Source organism: Ambystoma mexicanum, chromosome 12 (assembly GCF_040938575.1).
Source record: "Ambystoma mexicanum isolate Mex_15411 chromosome 12, UKY_AmexF1_1, whole genome shotgun sequence".
NCBI classification, from domain to species: domain Eukaryota; kingdom Metazoa; phylum Chordata; class Amphibia; order Caudata; family Ambystomatidae; genus Ambystoma; species Ambystoma mexicanum.
In genome coordinates, this window is record NC_090936.1 from 161,333,032 (window position 1) to 161,355,109 (window position 22,078).

Genomic DNA, 22,078 nt, shown 5'->3' on the forward strand with positions numbered 1-22,078 from the left:
AGTTCAAAGTGGTGGAGAAGCGCAGCAACCAGTGCCAGCGATGATGGTTCGGTGCAGTACAACAGGGAGCTTCGGCTGGTCTCGTCCTCCAGTTGCTGTGAGGACCTCTGAGGGGGACTTGAGGATATGATTGTTCTGTTCAGGGTCTGCTCTCCCAGCCCAGGAGATTCCGGTCCAGAGTGGTAGGTCCTGATCCACAGCAGAAGTTACTCCTGATGTTCCCTGGGAGTGGAAAGGAGTAGAAAGGGAACAGACCTTTCTTCTGTCTTGGATGATTCCTTCTTCACCTCAGGCTGACAACTTTGGAAAGTGCAACTTCTCAAAGGAAATCCAGTGAGATCTTCAGAACAAATCAGTGGCCTTAAAGAATCTCTGAGTATCTGAGTGAATATTTGAAGAAGGGGTGTCCTCAGGTGATTGGACTAAAGCTAGCTGCTTTAGTGGTACAATACCTGCTCTTGAACGGAGTGGACTTGGCTCCTCTGATGTCACACCCAGTGGAAGTGGAGGGGACAGGAAAGGGGGTGTGGGACAGTGAGAATCAAGATGGTCAAAGTCTTCTGCCATTGACCCAAGCCCTCCTGCCTATCATAATCCCGCCCCTTCCTTCTCACTGAAAACAAAGAACTTTAGAGATGCAGCGTCTTCATGTGAAGCTACTCCTTTTAAATGGGTGTTCTCCTTTGGTGCTCAGGCCCAGGACAGCTGCCTGCTGTGCGACTGTCTCAGGCGGAGGGCGTTACCTGCCTTTGCAAAGAGATCAAAGAGGAGGCCCAGCCCTCTGGGTTTCTGTCCTGCCATTTGGCAGGCTACACACGGATGACCAGAATATACATCTCCTTCCACAGCAGAGCTGACTCACAGGAGCTGTAACATGTATGATATCAATTGGAATGTGGCAGCTGTGATCATAAGTAGTACCATTCACTATGCTTAAACTCACCTACCAAACCATAATGGTGGTTGTCTCTGTAACCGTTGACACCAGGTGAATTAAATAAACAAATTAAAAAAGGGAAGTCATGTGGGAAATATTTTTCAATAATCAGTTATCTAATTATCTTTTTAAGCAATTATCCATACTGTATTTTTTTACCAATACTTTTTTACACACACGTTGCTGATTGTAATAAGAGATTAAATATTGATTGATTTCAGATGAATAACTGATGGTATTAAATATATTTTCTATAGAATAGCATAATTCGTAAGTGTTAATGAACCATGGGTATGACAAAAGAAATGACAGTATAGATATTTGCTTAAAAAGATAATTATATAGCTGGTTATTGCACAATGTATCCCACATGACATCCCCTTTTTTCATATGACTATGCCTAAACTCAGGCATAGCTTTATTTTGGAGATTATCCTGCCACCATCATGGGGTACTTCTGAGCACTGTTGTTTCTGGTCTTTCTGTCACTGTCACATGGGCACCTGTGACCTCTGGACCTGCTTGGTGCCAGGGGTACAGAAGGTGCTGTGAATCAGGATACTGATGTAGCAGGCTATATATGCATACAATGATTTTGGCATGAAGCTTGCGAAAGGGGATTCTGATCAGTAGATTACCCTTTCGGAGATAGAACTAGCCACATCATTTTATTATTCAATAAAAATAAAAAAGCCAGGGCTTTGCACCCTTGGCAGGTGGCAGTTTCTGCACCTAAGAAGGACAAGAAAGACTGCCCTTAAAGACTTCTCTGCTGACCTTGGTTTTAAGGATGTTTGGGAGGAAGGTTCACAGTGAGCAAATGAAATGCACTTTCTTCTGTCATTCCCGCTTGTCATACTCCTGGTTAGACATACAGTCTCTTCCCAAAATGAATTATTCTGCAGTTACCAAATGTGACATCCTGCTTAGCATGTTATCTAGCTACGGAACAAATATTTGAGGCATTTCCTAAACAAGAATCGCAATGGAAGCATAACCTGGCCATGCTCGAGTACTCTTATAAGGGAGGGTATGAAGTGGATAATAGAGGACGTTTGGGAGGTAAAATAAATGGGAATGTAGTCCCTTTATTGTCTGCAGGGGCACCATGAAGGACTTTTTTCAAGGGACAACATGCGTCTCTTTGATAAGGACACATTAAATCATCTAAGGAAGAAACTGATGCCTTGTGCCAAAAGCGTCTGACTTAGAATTCAGGTCTAGGAAAAGCAGAGGTGTAGGTGACCTAACAGAATAGGACAGGTCACAAGCAGGCTTGAGGGCAGTCTCCACAAAAAAGGCTACAACGTATTTTGCAAATTCTAAGCAAACCGACATTGAACAAGGGGTAGACGTTTAGCTTTTAAATGTAAAAAAAACAGGACAGGTTTGTTGTATATGACTTCCATTCAAGGAAGCCTCTTATAGAATAGAAGTGACACAAAAAGTCTTACCTGTTCTCACTGACGTCACCGTAGTGAAATATGAAAGTTATATTTCACTGAGGTGATGTTACGCACATTCACGCCTAGCTTACTCAGTTGCCGGTCGGCTCTCCTCACCCTGCTCCCAAAACGGTGATGAAACAAGAAGTCCTTTTAGGGGAAAGGACCCTCCCTTTCCTCTAAGAGAGTCAAAACTGATGAGTCACCCATTTCCAACATAGCATTGCACGTGCGTAGCTATCAACCAAGGGGACATATTCCTCCTCGAGCTTCAGAGTCACATCATTGACAACTCGGCCATCGCCCTGGTTGTCTATTAGATGTGACTCTGAACTCCTCAGTGAAATATTCTCCCATAGTAGATAGTCACTCCTATACAATTCTATATGTTAAGAAATATGTACTGAGTAATAGGTATTCGTTTCAGATATAATAAGACTTGGAAATGTGGAATTGCAATCACTCGGTGTGATAATAGGAAAAGAGATCACTGTCATAACTTTGCAAAAAAGGACAGCTTTGCGGCCTGATTGCATCCCCACTGAAGTTTGCTATTACTGAGCTCCAACCTTCTGCTTGAGTGTTAGAGGGGATGCAGGCGGAAGTGTCCCAAACATTATAGACATACTTCTGAGTTTTGAATTTCTGAGTTACAAATGGAAGGCTGCTCAAATATTTAGTGAAACTGGATATGCGCGTCAACTTGATGATGATGTTGCCTGGGTTCTGGTTAGTGTTTCTTCAACATCTGTGCACTTGGAAAGAGCTCAGCTAAACTAGTCATTTTCCTTGCCAGGAAGGCAGTCCCAGATGTCCTTATTTCAGGAAAAGATGTCTCGATAGAACAACTCAGCATGTAGCTTTGGATCCTATATGGGAATTCCATTTCAACTCCACCTCTCCCTGTGAAGGCCTTCAAGCATAGTGTTAATGATGAGCAGCTGTTGGTTATTAGTGGCTGTTGCTGTAAACCCTTTTAAGACTATTGAAAGTATTGACTTATATTAGAACATATGTGCTTATGAAATATAACATTTGTTTAAGAGATTCTGCTCAATGGCCCATGTTGGGTATATGTTCTTCATGGTAATGAGTGATGTACTGCAGATCCTCCACACCTGAACATTACCTCTTGAGATTTTTCTTTGTTCAGCAGAAGTTCTTTTGAACTATTCCTCTTGTGCGGGTAAATTGAGTAGGCTACTTATAAATGAAGTACTCTGATTAATTATTTCGATGGAATTTGAATACACAATGTTTAAAAAACAATTGCAATTTTCAGTGTTCACCTACGAAACGGAACTATACATTTTCGCGATAATCAAAGATGTATGCGTGCAAAAAAGTAGAAGTAGAAAGAGCACCTGAACGAGACTTCGATTATTTGTACATTCTGCATAAATAGACATTGCCATTGAAAAAACTATAAGTCTTTTTTTTAGTGATGATCATATGGGCAGCAAATGCCCATTACGATCACTGTTGGGAAACAAGGCCACTTGTAAGTTCATAGTTATCAGAAACATAAATGTACTCCTAGCGCCCGTGTAAAAACATAAAATTAAATAAAATCCTGCTAGATCGTTTGCTAACATTGGTTAAACTTAGATTCCTGAATTACAGTTACTAAGCTAATATTCCGTAACTCTTCAAGTGTGTTTTAGTACTCAAAACAAAGAAACAAGTTATGTTTATTGTGCATTTCTCCTTATATGTATTTTGTGCTTAAAATTCAGACAAACTAAAAACTATTAATTATTTTGAACACTGATTTTGAATAAGACGTCTCACAGTAGTTCCCTCAGCATTTTTTTGTCTACCTTGGAGAATTGTAAAGTTCTATAAACCGCAACAATATTCTCTCTCCTGTGTTGTCTTATGCTCTTAAACAAAAACATAAACGCCTAAACGTCAGTTGAGTACTCCAAAAATCAACATTTCCGATTTCTTCGTGCTTTCCCAAATGTACGTTTTAGGAACAAATATATGCATTATTTCAATTCCTTGGTAATCTTTGTTTGAAAGAAGTAACTATCATTAGTATCAAACCATCGAGTTTCTCCACCCATCCATGAAACATACTGGCCGCAGGCGGAGCTGGGACTCTCAGGAAAACCACACCCACTCTCATACTATTTTCATTTAATTTTTTTTCAAGTTTGAAACCACTTTTGAGCAATCCTTTGTGAAAACACGTATGGTTGTTTGTTTATTGACTCCCTTCCTCCTTCCGCTGAAAAAAGAAAAACACATCCTTTATTAGAAGCCCTTGATCAAATCTTTGTGTGGCACGCCATTTGCATTTTGTTTATCGTTTTCCCCTAACACCCCCAATTACTCTAAAGAAAAGAAACGTTTGGAACTCCTTGAGAGCCTCTTTGGATTAGGATGATATGGTGGACAGCCCACTGTGATTGAGGCGATGGTTGGCACTTTGTCTGAGCCGGTAGATGTGGGAGCCTTGGCAGATGATAAAGGTGGAGAGCTACCAAGAGCAGGACAGGAACAGCGAGAGGAGGTGAAAAGGGTGCAGGCACAGGACAGTAGCATGAATTTTTGGGGGATATACTACGACAGATGTGGAAGAGGTAAAAAAACCTTCGATGAAGCAGAAAAAGAGGAGATGTGGGGGCAGGTGGTGAAGACAAAGAGGGAGAGATGCAGGGACAGTAGGAGGTGAAACATAAACGGGCAGAGATGGAAGGGCAGAAGGAGAGGGAACATGAAGAGATGGATGAAGGGCAGGAAGAAGAAGAAGACAAGGAGACGGATGTGGGGCAGAATATGATGCACAAGAAAGTGTTGTATGGCAGCATGTGGAACAAATGAGGATGTGAATGTTTGGCCGCAGGTGGAACATATGAGGATGTGAATGTTTGGCAGCAGGTGGAACATGAGGAGATGGTACATGCAGTGGTGTATGTGTGGAAGGAGGTGGAAAATCAGAAGGCAGAACATGAGGACATGGACCAAGGGCAGTAGGATGAGGGGGAGCCGAATGTGGAATACAAGGTTGATGTTCAGCAGGATGAGGGATGAGAGGACACAAATATGGGCCAAGGGGAAAGAGAGGAAGCTTACCAAACAGATACTGGTGGATCCTGTCCTGTGGAGCAGTTAAAGGGCGGGACAGAGTACAGGACAAAGAACATCGTGCCGCTGCTTCGTTTTCTACAATGGGCTCCTCCTAGGTATGGTAGTACTTCCGTCTGCCTGAATGAAAGACACAGGCAGATGAGTGTGCTGTTGTGTGCAGGTTATGCCAAAAGAGTGTGCATTGGGGCAGAAAGATTGAGTTGTTTAGCTGCAGTGCATAACCCAATTTGGTGGTGACACCTTTCACTCCCACATGGCATCTACCACCCTGACTTGTTTAGTTTGAGTGACGTAGTGGTGTGAATGAAGAACCTGCCGGCATGCCTGCACATTCAGGTTGTTCCCTCACCCTGACACAGAGCAGCGTGAGAAATAAACCCAACCACAGCTGGTGGCCATCGGTCTCCAACGCTCCCTTTCAGCCATTGTAAAGTATTCACAGATAAACAACTTAAATATAAACATCGGAAAAACTAAAATAATGACACTGGGTAACCAATGTAAATCAGATAATTACAAATAGTACTTGAATGGAACGCCCTTGGAAGTGGTGGATAAATACATTTATTTGGGTTTCCACATATGTAAATTGTCCTCTACAGGTTATTATTGCAACATTGTGACCTCTGAGGCGAGGAAAAAATGGCTTACTTATAAAAAGATCATGCGTATAAAGGGCGAAAATAACTTGGAGGGTCAAGGAGCCGTATATAGTAAAATTATCCTTCCAGCTATACTTAATGGACTTGCCATTCTCCTGGAAAATATGATAGTATGACTTGATAAACTGGCGAGTAAAATACTCAGATCAATTTTAGAAGTCCCCCAATAAGTTCTGGTGCAAGCCCTAAGATATGAGTTGGGTGTTCAATCGTTGGGACCACCCTAATTGGTTAACAGTATTAAAAAAGAGAACCAAATGCCCAGCTGTCTCCAACAACTTGGACTCTTTGGCAGCTAAATCAATGTATGCGGAATACTGTAAACAAGCACTCAGGGGGCTCCATGCTAACAGCTACTTGGTAAAATATTGCCCAATTCTGATCCGAAAAATTCATAACCCATCTTCAATTTAATATATTACCCACGCTGGAGCATACAGGGAGGTCATAAAAGATTCCCCGTGAAAAACGATTGCGTCGTATGTGTGGAAGTCAAATCGAGACTGCCCGTCATTTATTAACTCAGTGTGCAAAGATATCTAAATGATATGATAAGGGCCACGCTCAGTAACTTGCAAACCCACAGTGAGGGAGATCAATTCTGGAGTTCTTTTATGAGCGCGGAATCTGTTGTAATTATGGCTGCTGTGTTTTATATATGGAAATGTGCCAATAATTGCGTCAATGGCCTTTCCTGATCCTCGTTTTTATGTAAATTTTGGTATATGCAACAAGTGAATGTTTTTAAGATTCCATAACGATTGTTGGAAGTATTCAGCAATTAATTTTAACTAGAGGTATTTTCCTGTATTGATATTGTATTTAGTCTTTTAACATATGCATTTTAGATCTTTTCTATAATGTTTTTATTAATGCATGTGTTTAAGGTTTATTGTTGTTTAAGGTTTATTGTAACCAATAATGCACAATAATAATAAAAAAAGAAACCCAACCACAGCTAGTGGCACCAGCTGCAGCAATCAGGCCTGTGTTGGCTCTCAGCTCCCTCTGGTGGAAAAGGTTGGCAGCGGCTACATATGGGAGCAGTTGGTGTGATCACCTACTCCAGCATGCAGACACACATTGCTTGCATCGTGGGGAGGCCCTCAGCAGAGGGAGGACAGTGTAGTCCAAAATGCTGTAGAGGCTCTCCTGCGTGTCCATCACCTGCCAAAATACTAAGCAATGTGATGAGAAGACCGACAACAGCTTAATGAGGAACTAGACAGGAAGCAGCCGTCATATATTAAGGAGAACCTATGGAAAAATATGCAGCTGCAGCTATTGCAAGAAAGGAGGAGGCTCCCAGAAATAGTACTAGGGAAGCCCTAAGAAATATTGGCAGCTGATGCTTATCTGGGAAACGTGCAAAGAATAGTCGCTGGGAGCTCCTGGGATATAGTAGATTGCAGACCCTAAGGAATAAAAGCAAGGAGACCCTGAGGAATATTTGCAATCGCAGTCATCACAAAAGAGGGAAAACCGTAGAAAAAGGCTGAGCCTACTATTCTCAGGTGTGGCAGGTAGAACATTAACAATTTGTGTGGTTTTGGTTCTCTGAGAACCTGAAAAAGTCTTGAGTTGGCAGCCCTTGTATAGAAAAACCGTCATGCTTCTGGCCCTCTTGGAACGGGGCGACCTGAAAAAATGTAATGTTCGAGGCTCTTGTGCATCAAGGAGTACCTGAAAAAAAATCACATGTTGGCAGCTCTGGTGCTACTGGAAGAATCTGCTAAGTTCTTATGTTTGCAAAAAAGGAGAACGTGGGCCGTAGAGGTGGAACCGACCTTGCTAAACTCTAGTTTAGTAAGTCCGTTTTTGGTATATTTGGTGGCAAGGTCACAGGTTTGTGTTGAGGTGTAGCCCACACCTCATTTGTTTAGTAGAGAAAAGGGGGGTTAACCTGGGTACCTCGCATCTGTTTGTTTCAAGAAATTTATTTTCCACGTAGTTGTCTCACATTTGTGCTCAGTTGCAAGAGTTTTTTTTTATTTGAACTAGTTAGATTGAAAACACCTCTTATAAATACAGTGGGGGCTCGTGTGTCCCCATGTGGTCAGCTGACACGTGTTTCGACCCGTAGGACCTTTTCAAGGCTATGTGATGCGGTCCGGTGCCTCCTATGGGGTCTTGGTTTGATTGCGTGAATTCCTGTGATTACAGTTGGCTCTTGTTGGGCCCTGGAGTATCCTTTCCTACGCATAATGGAATCCTGCTATCGTTTGCAGGTCGGGCATCGAAGGTGGGGGACTTGGCAAATGTCAGGGTTTGTATCTATAGTGTAGAACATAAAACGTTCTCATGTTTGCAGCTCTAGGGTGACTTGGTGAGCCAGAAAAATGATCAACCATTACTGGGGTTCTGAAATGGTGATAGGTCGGGAAGGCAACTATAGTCCTCCTGCACCAAGGCAGCATTAACTCCAATGTCGTCCTGGAGGTTTTGCAGCCATGAAGTGTTGCAACCCCCATGGGAAAATGGTGTTAGGCTGCATTGGTTGGATTGGCGGCAGAGAGTAGGGAAATCAGGAGGGTGATTAGGGATTGGTTTGTTGATAGGTCGAGAGAATGCGGAAACATGCTCCTCAGCTCTGGTGCACCTCCTTCATTCACTTGTGGCTACCGTGGTGGCTTTTGCTCCTACACACTTCCGCAATCGTCTGCCTTAGTACATCAGATTCTCAGTTACAAGTAATAGTATCATTTTGCTTAGTGGTTATAACTTTCTGGAAGGAGTAGGCCACTGGGTTCGGAACATCTGATGTCTTGTCCCATTGAGATAGAATGATGGCCAGTGCGTAACTGCATATATCTGTTTCTATCAGAAATGGCTGTGAAGAATCTGGGTGTGGCAACACCAGGAGAGTTGTAAATACGCTCTTTAAAGACTGAAGGCTTACTGCAGCTTCTTCAATCCATTAGAACATTTTTCCTTTTTTCATCAGTTTGGTTATGGGAAGGACCAATTTAGCAAAACCTTCTATTAAGCGGTGATAGAAATTTGCAAAGCCAAAAGAAGCCTTTTTTTTTCTTTTCCTCTCCATGTGGACTCCTGCGGGCGGTAATGTAAAACCAAAAACTCAATGTTTATATGATAGAACACATATTTCTGATTTCGCAGAGAACTATTGCTCTCTGAACTGCTGGAGTACTGCTTTGATGTGCTGTTGACACTCTTCCAGATTTTGGCAATTGATGCATATATCTAAATACTACTTGAGAACTTCATCGAGGAAGAGTGGTGGGTGTATTAGAGAGTATTCCTCTAAACTCAACCATGCCCTGAATTGGGTCTTCCACCCATCTACCTCACACACCTGCACCAGATGGTAAGCACCTCATGAATTAAGTCTTGTGTAAATCAGGAGTCTCTCACTTGATCCAGCAATACTGAAATCAGTTTTAGGGGTTCTTTAATGCGATATAAAGTGAGGTGGTCAACTCAGGTTCTCAAACCTCTTGTTGTTTTGGTCACAAAAAATAGCAATGATGACACTGAAAAGGACGAATGCGTAATGAAGCAATTTTTTTAATTAGCATCGATATATTCCTTTAAATATTTACTCTGATCCTCAGTAAGCCCATAGATGTGACTAAAAGGCAAGCAAGTACCAGGCTCAGGGACTATTCAGCAATCAAATGACCAGTGAGGAGGTAAGGAATCTGTAACTTCCTTACTGAAGACATCCTTAAAGTTCTCATACTCTGGTGCTAATTCCGAATTTGTTACACTTCCAATCAAATGACCACTGGTTGGGCGTTGGCAAAGGGTTTGGTTTGACAGCAGTAAAACTCTCACCATGGGTCGTACAGGTCTCAGAGTCCGGTTGTTTTGTTCCTTGGGTCGAATCTATGATTTGGGTTTGCTTGCCGAACCATGGACACCCCAAGATTAAACCAAATTGTGGTGCTGCAGTTAAAGGACATCATTTCTTTGTTATCTGGTGAACAGAGTAACATAATTTCTAGTGTCTGTTGTTTGATTGTTTAGGAGGTCAAGGGAGAGCCATCTATGGCCTTAAATGGTCCCACCTTGTCTTTCCATCTAACTGGCATCCACAACTGGGAAGTGTTCCGGATAGCCATACAATTCTACCATCAGAGACACTGGTACTGTTCATTCTTCAAAATTCATCGGAGCCAAACTTTGTGTAGTATTGGCAACATTTTGTGTTTGGGTTTGTAGAACCCCTCTGCTCAGCAACTCAACCCCTATTGCTGTTGAGCTGGAGCATTTCCTGGAACATTCCCTTTTTGGTGTACTGGTGCATTCTCGAACAAAGTGTCCTGCTTTGGCGCATTGAAGGCATAGGTTCTCCTTTCTTCTCTTTTTCCTTTTCTTCCTTGGTTAAGGCCCCACAAACAGTGCCCATTTGTATCAATTCTGCTTTGCTAGTCTTGTTGTTGCTCCACGTTGGGGGCCTCTGTGATCCCGTCAAATATCAAAGGGCCTGGTATCCCATTTACTTTTATCTGTATTTCTTTTGCTCCGGCGATGGTCTAGTCGCAATGAAAGTCAATCATAGCAGAACATTTGTCTGGTTGTCTGTCTATTTGGGCAATCACTTCCTTTAGTTCATCCCTTAAAACCTGGTAAAATAGTGGCAGTCCTTTCTTAGTTGACCAATCCGGTTGAACTACCAATTGGTTAAATTGGCTCACCTAAGTTTTCAGATCTTTATTTCCCTGCCTTAATGATAGTAACTCCTTATCCTTGATTAGTGATGCTGCTCAGCGATTAAACATGTTCCCAAACTTTTCTAGAAACCCCCAGTTGTACGGCACTGACTCATTCTTTTGAATTAATGGTGTCACCCAGGCTACCGCATCCCCCACAAATAGGAGATCATGAAAGCGGCTCTCACCTGTCTGGTGCGAAAAGCTGCAGGTTTAGTCAGGACATGTAGTTAACATTGGATAAGGAAGGTGAAATACTTTTGAGGATCTCCCAAATACCTTTCAGGAGTGGCTAAGGGAATGGTAGGTTCTGCTGTGACCTGGACTTGAGCTGGTGTACGTAGCAGTGGTTGACACATGTGTGTGGCCAGAGCTGCATAGTTTTGGCATGTGGTGCTCAATACAGCATGCAAATCTTGTTGAGCTTTTAACATATCCTCCATGGCTGATGGTCATGCTCGCCAGGTGCTGGAAACTCTTTGGCATACACTTCCGACAGGTCTTGAATGCTGCTGTAGTCATCATAAGCAGGCGTAGCACAAACTCCAATGTTCCCTTTGAGGATTTGGCATTCATGCTTGTAAAATACATGGGGTGTTGCTACCCCAACTAGGAAGGAGTGGTAGGGGTCATTGGTTGGATAGGTAGGGAGCAGTAGAGAAAACCAGGTATGGGGTTGGTTTGTAGACAGGTAGGGTTAATAGGGAAAATGCTCCTCAGCTGCAGATCCTTTGTTCACTGGTGGCCCCCATGGTGGCTTTAACTCATATACACTCCCACACCCCTTGCCCTAGACATTACCTTCTCAAGAAAAGACAACTTACAACAGTGCACCTTAAAAATAGATAATATATTCAGAAGTGTATGCAGTGGAGGTATTACAACATGCACTGTTTAGTATGGCATTAGAATCATGCTCCTACATTAAACAAGTTCACAAAGACGGCAACACGCATTCACCTCTCGTTGTTATTGCTAGTTTAGTTCAAGTTTGAAATGATTAAATCAGCACTTAGCATTCCCTAAAGGTCCTATGGATTTCTGTCCATGCTTGTAAACCTGCAAATCAGTGTCACGTGTCAGACCTCTATTGTATCATAGCCCATTGATTTAATCACCGCTCGAACTTTACAAGTCTTGTCAATCAATTGGCAAAAATGTTGCATCACATTATAATCATTAGCAGGGCATAAACAGTTGGGTTTGACCCCCTCTATGAGTCTTAGATTTGTCCATGTAGAGAGAAACCTCCCAAATTCCTCCAGAGGAACTTATCTGCTGGGTGGGCAGTGCCGGGAATGATGGAGTTCCTTGAGGCGTAGCCCCATTCATGAGCACAGAGTTTTGTGCAGCTCCAGGACTGTTCTGGACAAAGTCCTGAGTGCAAGTCACAATCATGTTCTTTACATTGGCATACCCCATGCAATTTGGTGCCATGTTGTAGTCCTTTTGATGGGCATGACTGGGGATTGTAGTTCTGGGCTTTGTTTACCATTCTGAGCTCAAACCAAGTTCATTGTTGGTGCTACGTGCACATAGGGCATATATGACTTCTAGCATGCCGGCTGCTGTCTGGTGCTTGCTCTTTCCATAGTTTGTATGCTTACTAGGGCTGCACTCTGCTATCCTGGCCCCTGACGAAAAGCGTGAGCAAGTTGTAAGAATGCTAATGGCATCTTTTCATGATATTACAGTCTCCACCAGCAATATCCATTTAATGACCACAAGACCAACTAACCAACCTTCCTCTTCTTCTCTGAGTGTCACTGGAACCGGACCACAAGTCTTCATTGTCCAAGCTGTTGTCTTGGCTGTGGTTAGATATCGTTCCATAGTCTTCTTCAAATGTTAATTGATCAATATGAGTTACTGTAAGACTTCTCCTTCAATAGGACACAGTAGCCCTTGCGGCACTGAAGACTGTCTCAGAGTGTCAGGAACTATGGCTAATCTCACAAATGCTGCTCACCGGGTGGACCGCTTACTGAACAGGTTCTATAATGGATGATCACCTCTAACCATTTGAGCTGCATCTAGTAGATACGCATCATCCGTCTGAGCAGCTGCACGTCCACTCTGCGTCTTTGTAGTCCCATCCACATTGAGAAATCCTGACTGATTGAGGAGTTTATCCAACTGACACTACACCTGCAGCCTGTTGCCATCATCAACTGTGATCACAGACAATGGTTCAGGTTTTGTAGGCGACAAGAGGAGTATTCTTCCTGACAATGAAGTGTTTTTAACACCTCTGGTGGTGTGGTAAGCAGAGGGGCTGTTGCACTGTCTTTCTGCATCTATTCTTTATGGGATTTAATTTCAAACTGCTTCATCAGTGCATCATGGGACATTTTAACTGGCTCGTTCTGCTGGAGTTTGCATTTCCATCTGCAGCATTCAGCTAAAAAGCAGCCACTTTGATCTTGAAATGTGGATTGAGAATTGACGCCAGCGTGTATTCCGTGTTATCTTTCATTGAGGATGCCTGGAACCCCATACAAAGTTTACAGCATATCCCTCACAAGCCTCACTAAATAACACTTGTCAGCTAAATAATGCGTCTTTATCATGTTGTACAGGTTGCGTTCAAGCTGGTACTGCAGCAGCATTGCCTCGGTAAGTGATGCACTGTGCCAGCTAACATTCTTGCTGGCCTTCCCATAAGTCTGTCACATACAAAATCCATAATGCAGCACTTTCCACTCTCCTGGCATAAGGAATGATCATTGCATTGTCATCTATTCACTTGATCAGTGCAACTTGTATGAAGTGGAATTTCAGCTGGTGGAGTGAGTGACGCCAGTTGTGCAATGGCAACTTGTGGCACCCATTGAATGGTTGCAGAACATTTCTTGCACTGTAGGCCCAGCAGACAGGTGATTGGATCTTCAGGTCCACAGCAACTATTTCCTTTTCAGGATGGCAATTGCTAATGAAATGTGTCACTGCAAGGTGAAGTACATATGCAATGCAAGTATAATGCATGGTCATCCTAATTCACAGGGCAGCACGCATATTAGACCATTTGTTGGCAGCAACATAGCTCAGCAGTAGATGTGGCTACTGTAAGAACAGCTCCTCCACCTTCTCCCAGCTATCAACGCCCCTGTGACCTCTGCCTTCAACTCCTGGCCTACACAAATGTGCCTGGTACTGAGCTGCTCCCCCCGTGAATTATTTCAGGATTAGGGCACTGTACGCTGGATGGGGAAGGGTATGTCAACCAGTGTGAAGTCACAGCCATGCAGCTCGTGCTCTGTCCATGTTGAAATTGACTCTTTCTGGCCTTTGGACTGACGTCGTTCTCGCCACACTGCGAAGAGTACTTTGCCATAGAACCCTTGTACAGCCTTGCACACTGTACAATTGTGGATACATAGTCGTGTCTTTCCCACCTATCGTCCTACTCTGTATCAGTCGTTTCCAAAATCAGGGGTTTCATCCTGGACTCAGATGGCGTGTGATCTTCATCTACCTCATCTTCATCATCGTCACACACATTGGATGTGGGTGGAGGTGGAGGGGACCTGTAACTTCCCATGTCCTCCTCCTCTGTGGGGTGTTTCTTCCATCTCATCAATGTATGCAAGCTCTCCTTCGGCTGGAAAGGGAGTAGACATAACCTCCGGGACCTTGCAGGATGTATGCGTCCCATTTGCCTCACACGCCCCTGACATCTGTGGCGCTCTTGACAGCTGCTAAAACTAATGGAAAATGCTCTCTAGTCACATACCTCCCCTCCCTCACTCACCCCCCGGGCACCTTTAGGTGCTTCAGACGTGTTGCATGCTATTGCTCCTTCTACTAACGTAAAATGTCATGTGCGTTTGTCACAAAAGAGGGTTACTGGCAGTATTGGTAGTCACTAGATGATGACACAAGTGTTGCAAGGTCAATTCAAGCCACTTAATGCATTCCCTCTTCTTCCAAATAATGTGATTATTATTATTATTATTATTATTATTACAGTATTTATGAGTCCAGACCTAGCTTCGGAAAGCAGTGGAGTGAAATACAAATTCTAGAGGGACGGACGCAGTGAAGAAGCAGAGATATTTATTTATTTATTATTTACGGTATTTTACAGTTAACAAAAAATAACTTTTAATACCCTTAGCTCCAACAACAACCGCTAAGCAGAGATACAAGAAACCGGACACGCAACAACGTGTAAGGGGAGGGCGGGCAATATGGCTGCAGGGGATCTACAAGCAACAAGGTGAGGGAACAGAGGGGAGAAGATTACCTAGTCTCGCTGGGGTGGAGGGTGGGTGGATCCAGATGTTAGGGAGGATCAGAATTGTTTTCAGGTTTCACAGTAAGGTTGGGGTGGTTTTGTGATAATTTGTGATGTTTCCTACTAGTCGTTTTTCTTGTTACAAAAAATATTGTATATTGAGTTACGTCCCCTGAATGTAATCTCCATCCTCCGGACAGTATGTTTCTCTCTTCACTGCTAATGCTTTTCAAAAGTGGCATATGCAGTTACAGCCCTTGAATGGCATCTCTTGCCTCCAAATAATTCCTTTTCAATGTATTTCTTTGGTACTAGTAATTTTTCATCACAAAAAGATGGCACACTCAAACATCACCACTGAAAGCAATATGTTGCCTCAAAAACATTATATGATCTATTGGTATTTTGGCTCATCAAAAAATGATAGCATGCAGTCAGTCGGTGGTGGAAATAGAAAAAACGTAAAGGGATCCCACAGGGACCGGGGTGGGGGCAGAGTTCCGAGGAGGTAGAGTTCCCCGGCGGCGGCGGAGCTGGCAGTTGAACTCAGCTCAACGGAAATTTTCAAAATAATAGTTTACAAATGGTGCTATTTCTTTCATGCGGCTTCCTTCCAAACTCTGCTTTGTATATCAATTCCACTTTAAATCACTTCCATGGCAGTGGTGCTCCCAAAATGTGTTATCATTGGCACTTTCAAATCGCTTTGGGATCCCATCATCAGAATAATAACCCGACAGATGAGCTTTTCAAATAACTATGCTGGCAAAATATAAAAGGTGCTCACCTTTTAAACCCAGCAATCTATAGTGCAATAATCCCATCAAAGCAACATCCAAATATGAGACATGTGCTTTGATGAACATTTTATGTGGTCTTGTGGTTAAACGTCAACACTGGCAATGTAAAAACCTGGGCGTAATCCTGGTACCCAAACACTTGAGCAAGATTTCCGGTCTCAAAAACACCCAAGGGGTGTTGTGTCTGCCCTCTGAAAAAAAGCAGCACTGTCCACCCACATGTATCCTTTCCTTGTGGCATGAAAAGCAGCACATGGCCACAATCAAACCGCTGTGCCGAAAGTCCTATTTGAAAGTGAACCACACTCACGATTTAGCCTGTTTAGCAGATGGTCCGCCATCTTATCTCTCTACAAAACTGAAAATGGCTAGTATGAAAATACCAGGAGACGTCAGAAGCAGTGCCAATGTAAATATCCACTCTTGTCTCTGGGCCACCATCAAAATTGTGGAATCATAGAAGAAGCCTCACGGGCATTTGATTTTCCAATTCACAATTACTGGACCCATAGTTCAGTATTTCAGCTGAGGTTGTTGCAAAGCCTAGATTGCAAGATGTCTTCTAAAGGTGAGAACCCGCAGTTGCGTAATGTTTGGATTACACTTCTGGCTTTCAAGTTCTGAGTTTCAAGCTATCTCTCATTGACTCCAATCCCAACAAATCTATACTAGCATATGCCTGCAACGAAACTGGCATCAGTAATGTTCTGTGCAGGATCCCTCTTCAAATTACCTAGCCCTGCAGAATGAGACTTACTACTCCCCCTCTGCACACTGGAAGGCTGTGCTTTCATTATTACTGCTCCTCTCTTCCCTTGACAGCCCATGATGCAGCTGTTCACTCCTCACTCTCCATGCACTCTCAGCTTTGCATCTTGCAAGACAGCCTTTCCTTCAATTTCACGACTCACTGGATTCATCAACTAGCCAAGCCTACCCGGATAGTTACCATGTCATAGATTGCAAGTGTTTCTAACCGAGGTTCCCAGATTTTGAAGCAGGTTTTTTGGTGGATGCTTATTCTTGTAATTTATAAAAATAAAGTACAGTTTTACCTTTTATTGTGAGAAATATGAATATATGGAGGGTTGTTGTTTAGTTCTGTCTGATTTAGCGGTGAGCTATTTTCAGCTCATCAAAAATCACCCTTGAATGATCTACCGAGTTACTTTGGCAACAAAAACTATTGACCTGATATTTGGCAAAATTTTATAAATGTGTCTTAATCCAGGACTTCTGTTATGTGGTGTGTTTTTATTGGATTAATTTGGACAATTTAGGACATGATCCTCTGGCCACTGCTCTAAAAATTACAATGATTTTACAGACTTTGAGCAGACTCATGCACTCTGTTTACTTATTTATTAAATATTGTGCATATCGCAGCCAGAACCCAGAGCCATACGATACCAAGAAGACCTAAAATGTTCATACACTGCAAGTTGTAAAAGACCATTTCCTTAAAGAAATGTCAATGCAAAAAATGAAAAACTGGAAGAAAATTATACAAATCTAAAATTCAAACAGAAATAATGAAACCATAATATTGGAAAGGGAAAATATAAGATGCTGCTTCACTTACCCTTAACTCAATGTCATACAAGCCAATGCCATTTTTCCAGATGTTTGTAGCAATGTCAAACCCTGGCCCTTAACTTTCCAGCAGTTCTTTCCATTGATGCCAGTTTCGTTACTTCCCCAACCCACTCCTCTGCCTGAAGCTTTCCAATTGATTATCTGTGACTCCCCCTTAAGTTTTCTGATTGATATGCAAAGTGGTGTAAGAAAGTTTTTGATAGAATCAACATTATTTCCAGAATACAGATAAAAGTGGAGCTGCGCCATATCCTTTTTAATGTTCTACCTAAATACAGCAATCATACATGTATTGTGTGGTGCATCCTCATGAGGGTCCAGTGGGTCAGTGGAGTGGGGCATTGAGCTGGTGGCTCTGATAAACCAGTGTATTTACCTCCTGCCCCATTTGACCTAGTTACAAATTGTGTTTCTACAATAAGCATTGACTTTAAACACGTTCCTGGTACGGGATCAAAACTGCTTCATTTTTGTTTAAATAGGTATAATAGCACAAGAGGTGAAGACTTTGCTGCCCCAAGCTGTGAGAGACACTGGAGACATAGTCTGTGGTAATGGAGAAACAATAGAAAACTTCCTCATGGTCGATAAGGTATTTTTCCATTGTATTTTATTTGTGTATGTTTTGAAATGGAAAACCAGGAAAAACAGAATATATGTGGGTAAAAAGAAAACAACTCACCCAACCCCAGCTGTATGGAATTTGGGCACATTTTGTGTTAAAGTACAGCCAAGAAATACACAACACAAAGGATAAAATGGACACTTGATTTAATAGATGTCCACATCACCTGAAAGCTTTAAGCTGAAAGGGACTTCATGGATGACTTCACTATATGTAGTGGTGTACAGATGCACAAATGCTGTAACAATGTACCAGGTGGCTAAGAATTGTGCGTGTGTCAATTATGGTGGGCTCTAACCAAGTTGATGTTATCATTCTATACTATTTTATTATTCAATTGTCTTGTTCTCTAAAATAATTCACAAAATATTAGATTTGTTAAAATATTGTTATTCCAAATGATTTTTCAGCATGAGCCTCTTCCAGCTTTACATGACCATTCTAAGGTGCATTATGATGGGAATGGCGGACAGCTTACGTTACAAGGTGTCCCAAAGAGGGGACCAGAAACAGAGAAGGTTGTTTGCATGATGACCAGCAACTCTGTCCACCCTCCCCAGGCTTATTGGAATGAAACAAATAGAATTCTTATAAGCACTAGGGAAATGCATGTACTGAATATGTCTCTACCGACGTATGATTGCCTCAACACCCCAGTGCAAATTTAATTGCCCCTCCATGTCAGGATATATTGATTTAGGCTTGCTTGGGGACTACACTTTGAGTTGAATTTAGCATTCAATTTTAACGTTATTCTAGTTCCGACAACTTCATGGATGAATAGCACAGATTTATGTGCTCTAAATTGATGCATAGATTGTACGATGTCAATTTTTGAATTATATGCAAATGTAATTTTAGGCTTCCCTTGACAAAGACCGGAGAGTCGAAACATGTGTTGGCATTTAGTACATTTATTTTTTTCCAACATTATTAAATATGATATTGCATCAATGAATGATTCAAACTATTTTTTCAGTCTACGCTCGGATTTCAATTCAATGTGACTATTATTGGCGCAACTGGACATACTCCGCTGTTTGAACTCATTTGTACATATCCAACATCTATAACTCATTAGATAGCATCTGTCTGTCAAAACAAGTTTCATTGTTTAGGAACAAGATACTCTTACTTGCTTTGCCTCCAAAGCCTAACCCACCTCCCTAGTTAGACTTCCTGTTCCAGCTCAAAATCACCACCTAACTCCAATCTGATATACATGGGTCCATCTCAAGACAAGCCAGCAACATCAATCCTCAAGCAGCTCACTTCAGGCCAAGGCACTGATTGATATTTGGTTACATTACAATGGGCCTCATTATAGGTTTAGTGGTATCTCGGCAGGAAATCCACTCAGATACTACCAAACGGAATTACTGTTACTCCCACTTGGTCCGGTGGTATTACCACCGGATTGCAAGTGGCGGTAGCAGTGTTAGTCCCATATAATTGAGTCCTTAGGATTCCATGGGGGATTTTGGCGGAATTAGCCAGAAAGGTGGCGGATTTACCTCCAGCTCATAGCTGGAGGTGAATCCAACAACTTAACACCAAACTCATAGTTGGGCAGTGCGGTAATACAGCGGTATAAAGTATTACCGCTGCATTTTTCCTGCACCGCCCAACTTGTAATGAGACCATCTAAAGTGCCACCACAAGCAATACACTAGTTCCTGTAGGTGGCAGCAAAATATGCTAGAATCACTATACTGCATTGGGGTTTCTAAACTCCATTTTAATTGCTTTCCCTATTTACCCACAAGACGTTAAGTACTAAAAATTATCCATTGTTCTCGGGATATTCAACATTTTGTATCAATGATATGGTATGATATACATTTGTAGACCTTTGTACAAATGTTTAGGGACTTGGGGTTTCACTCTGTGTTCCTAAGGGTAATCCAGGAGTGGACCACATTGCTCACAGTGCTTAGAGAGACACCGATTCACCTCATTCATGCGACCCAGCAAGACTGAAACACCTGTCTGGGGTTGCTGTTGGCACTCTGTTTCAGAGGAGAATTGCCTAGCATTTCGGTGCTGGACTGCCGAGGCAGGTTGTGGGATATTTTGACCCATTCCAATGTGCCTCACTGCATCACTTTACAAATGGTGAAAGAAACAGCCCAAAATGGAGGCGCTGACTCCTCTCCGCGTCAAAATCTTCAAAACTGCATTTGGGTCACAACCAGAAAACGGCTGCACACCCTGCCACACACAGTCAGGAGGGGTAAAAACAGGGTTCTCACTGCAGGAGCATGCCAGTAGGCTTTGCAACCTTCAACATAGAGCAAAGCAGCAGAATTGTGCTGAAAACCTAAAATGCCTTTTAAAATGTTAGCTTTGCAACCTTAAAAAGTGCTGTTTTTGGCACTAGATTCATTCATTTCCATTGAATCATTGAGATTAAAAGGGTACTGCAATGCCCAGGATCATCCAGTGTGGCTCAGAGGAACCGGGACTCATTGACTGACAGCTCTATAAAATATATCTAATGAGAAAGCAACCCAGGAACCCTTGTTTTCATTTTCCTTTGGGAAAAACGCAGCTAAACTTTGCTACAAGTAACAGAATCATTTGTGCAGAGAGAAACTCTAAACAAAGGCATGATACATGTATCCAGACTGCAAACAATCTCAGCACTCGAGATAAGAACTAGTGCTGACTAGAATGTGCATGTGCTGCAGAGGAAAATCAGATTTGAAGAACTCAGTTTAATGTGCTTTTTCATGAATGAAGTGCAAAATCACCTGTTTTTAAAGCATGTTTTTGTTGAAAGGCCTAATTTATTAAGAATGTCAAAGGATTGCTAATGTGAAAAATCCACCTATAAACTGTGTTCATTTTATATGTTTAAATGAAAGATTTAGGTGAAACTTAAAGCTAAACCCAGCCTTGAGTTAATTAACTATTTTAAAAAAACAATTCTGCTCTGACAGTCCTGAGCCTGAGAAAGGTTGACACTTCACTGCCGGCAGGAAAGGCTAATTGCTGTTGGGAGGTCTCAAATACTCATGACAATGGGCTTCACTACACATTTGTCTGGGCCCCAGGCAAAGACAATAGCAGACTTGGACACTCATCCTTCCAGGGGAGGGGCAGGAAGCTCCACTCTCCAGGAAGAGGCTTCTCATTGAACTTCAAAGGACTTGCCATTTGCTCACACTTGGGAAGGAAGAAAAAAACGGACATGTGATTTTTGGGTTTAAAATACTTATTTTGCCACTGAACTTCAAGACATTTAACTTGGCAGCAAGAATAAGTAAACGAGTGAAAAGTACATAATCTGAATTTATGCTAGCCATTTGAAAACTTGGTAGGATTTCTTACTGCGTAAGGAACAGAAGTTAGGAAGAATGACCAATTGCGCAGAAACTATTAATGTTGCAAATCTAATATTGTGTACCCATGTTCTAGGGGTGATTGTGCATATATGTACAGAATTAGGAAATGTTAGGCCAAACCTTTCATGGTTAAAATTGCCAAAATTCAACAGAAAGGCAGAACCATGTCCCACCGACTTGGGAGTTGGATGTAAATGTGACCCACCAAATATGTATTTTATGTATCTGACTTTCTTAGAGGGCATAAGTACATAAATATGTATTTGTGGGAAAGTTAGATTTTGGTCCCAATAACTATGGGAGGTTTCCAGATCATATCCTAAAACATGACAACCCTTTCTGTCATCCAACCAGCAAAGAGCAATGCGGGAACTGTGCTCTTGCCCAATCATAGCCTTGTGGGTGTGGGTAGTAAGTGTGCCCCTACCATAAACTGAGTGATGTCATTTGGCATGATAAATAAGGGAACTTCACAACACACACACTGATTCCTGACTCCATCCTGATTCCCGCATGGCGCCCTGTCCCGGAATTCTCCATCTTGTTCCTGATTCCAGATTTCTTTGCAAAGCCAAGGCCTCTGCATTGCCGAACTCCTTTTCAGCTAGGCCCAAATCCTGAAAGCATCCCAAAACCTAAGGGAAGCAATTTGATCCA

At 42.3% G+C, this 22,078-nt stretch overlaps 1 protein-coding gene across 1 annotated transcript in view; it reads left to right on the forward strand.

The window, feature by feature from the left end:
• MYRFL (myelin regulatory factor like) overlaps positions 1-22,078 on the forward strand; it is a 942,772-nt gene that overhangs the window by 515,163 nt on the left and 405,531 nt on the right. The window contains exon 16 of the mRNA XM_069629965.1: positions 17,932-18,041. Within this exon, the coding sequence (XP_069486066.1) occupies positions 17,932-18,041 (110 nt within the window). The remainder of the gene's footprint in view (positions 1-17,931; positions 18,042-22,078) is intronic.